The 1,548-nt window shown below is 40.6% G+C and overlaps 1 protein-coding gene across 1 annotated transcript in view; it reads left to right on the top strand.

Annotated features, from left to right (window-relative positions):
• Window positions 1-1,548, top strand: part of LOC105822374 (low affinity sodium-glucose cotransporter-like) — a 73,747-nt gene that overhangs the window by 10,948 nt on the left and 61,251 nt on the right. Inside the window, 1 exon segment of the mRNA XM_012659353.1 lies at window positions 519-623. Coding sequence (XP_012514807.1) covers window positions 519-623 — 105 coding nt within the window.

Raw genomic sequence — 1,548 nt, 5'->3', positions numbered from 1 at the left:
TTTAATGTGATTCTCTTCCTTTCAATAAAGATAATTAAATAAATATATACCCAAATGTATCTCATCAACGTGTTCAATTATCAATTTATTGTATCATTATAATTGTGGTTCATTATTTATAATATTATTTTCACTGGACTGCAACATCATTGGTGAAAATAATAAAAATTATTTGTAGAATGTCTACCAGATATTTGATGTTATAGATACTTCACCTGTACCTTCATATTAAACTCCAATTTTACAGATGAGAAAATGGAGACTCAGAGACATTGTCATTTGCTAAAAGTCACACATCTAGTAAACACTCGAACTGGGAAGAGACCCCAGGGTCGTCTCATTCCTATACCTGTGTTCATTCCAGCATTGCCACCCTCCCAGCGGACCATGCCTGCCTCACCTCTGCATTCCAGGTGCCACGCACAGTGCTTACCTGCTCATAAGTGTTTAGTAAATGTTGAGCAATCTGAATATGTGGGGCTCTGAAGGTGAATCCCTGTTGATGTCTGTCCCTGCAGGTGGTGACCATGCCGGAATATCTCAAGAAGAGGTTTGGTGGGAAGCGACTCCAGATCTACCTTTCCGTCCTCTCCCTCTTCATCTGTATGGCTTCAAGAATCTCAGTGAGTTCAGTGTCTCCTGGCATTTTAGCTTCAAGAGGTTGCCCGAGAGGGCCAGAGTGCTAAGATGAGAGAGCTGGGTGTGTAGACCATCAACAACCTTTAAGGGGTGGAGCCATATGATACCTCCTTAAACTCTCTGGGGTCTCTCTAGCAAGTCTTAACGGGAGAAAAAGGAGCTTCAAGACCCTAAGTTCATAGAGGAGTAGACTTTAAAGTCACAAGAGGCCACGGAGTGTAAATACACCCTCTCATCAAGGCTATGAAAACATGGAGCTATAGGAAGAACAAAATGTCTCATTCAGGTAATACAGCTACTTAGCAGTGAAGAGGAGGACTTCTCTCTGTCTCCTGCCTTTCCTACTGCACAGTCACCTTTTTCTTGTTTCTCAGAGCCAATCTAGGCTTATACTTTCATTTTTAGTTTGATTATCTGGCACATGAACCACAAGTACTTTGGATTTTTTTAAATTTATTTTTTATTATATCAGAATATTACGGAGGTACAAATGCTTTGGTCACTTAAATTGCCTTTGCACCACCTTAGTAAAAGCTACAAGCATGCCCAGCCCCCAGACATCGTGCACCGATTAGGTGTGAATTTACCCATCCCTTCCGCCGCCTCCCACCTACCCAATCCCCAGTGAATGTTACTTCCATGTGTGCACATAAGTGTTGATCAATTACCAATTTAATGGTGAGTATGTGTGGTGTTTGTTTTTCCATTCTTGTGATACTTCACTTAGAAGAATGGGCTCCAGTTCCATCCAGAGTAATACAAGAGGTATTAGTTCACCTTTTTATAAGTGAGTAGTACTCCATGGTATACATATACGACATTTTATTAATCCACTCATGTACTGATCAGAGCTTGGGTTGTTTCCACATCTTTGCAATTGTGAATTGTGCTGCTATAAACATTCGAGTA

The sequence above is a fragment of the Propithecus coquereli genome, unplaced genomic scaffold (genome assembly GCF_000956105.1).
Source record: "Propithecus coquereli isolate 6110/MARCELLA unplaced genomic scaffold, Pcoq_1.0 Scaffold606, whole genome shotgun sequence".
Taxonomy (NCBI): Eukaryota; Metazoa; Chordata; class Mammalia; order Primates; family Indriidae; genus Propithecus; species Propithecus coquereli.
This window is presented reverse-complemented; position numbering and strand designations above follow the sequence as displayed.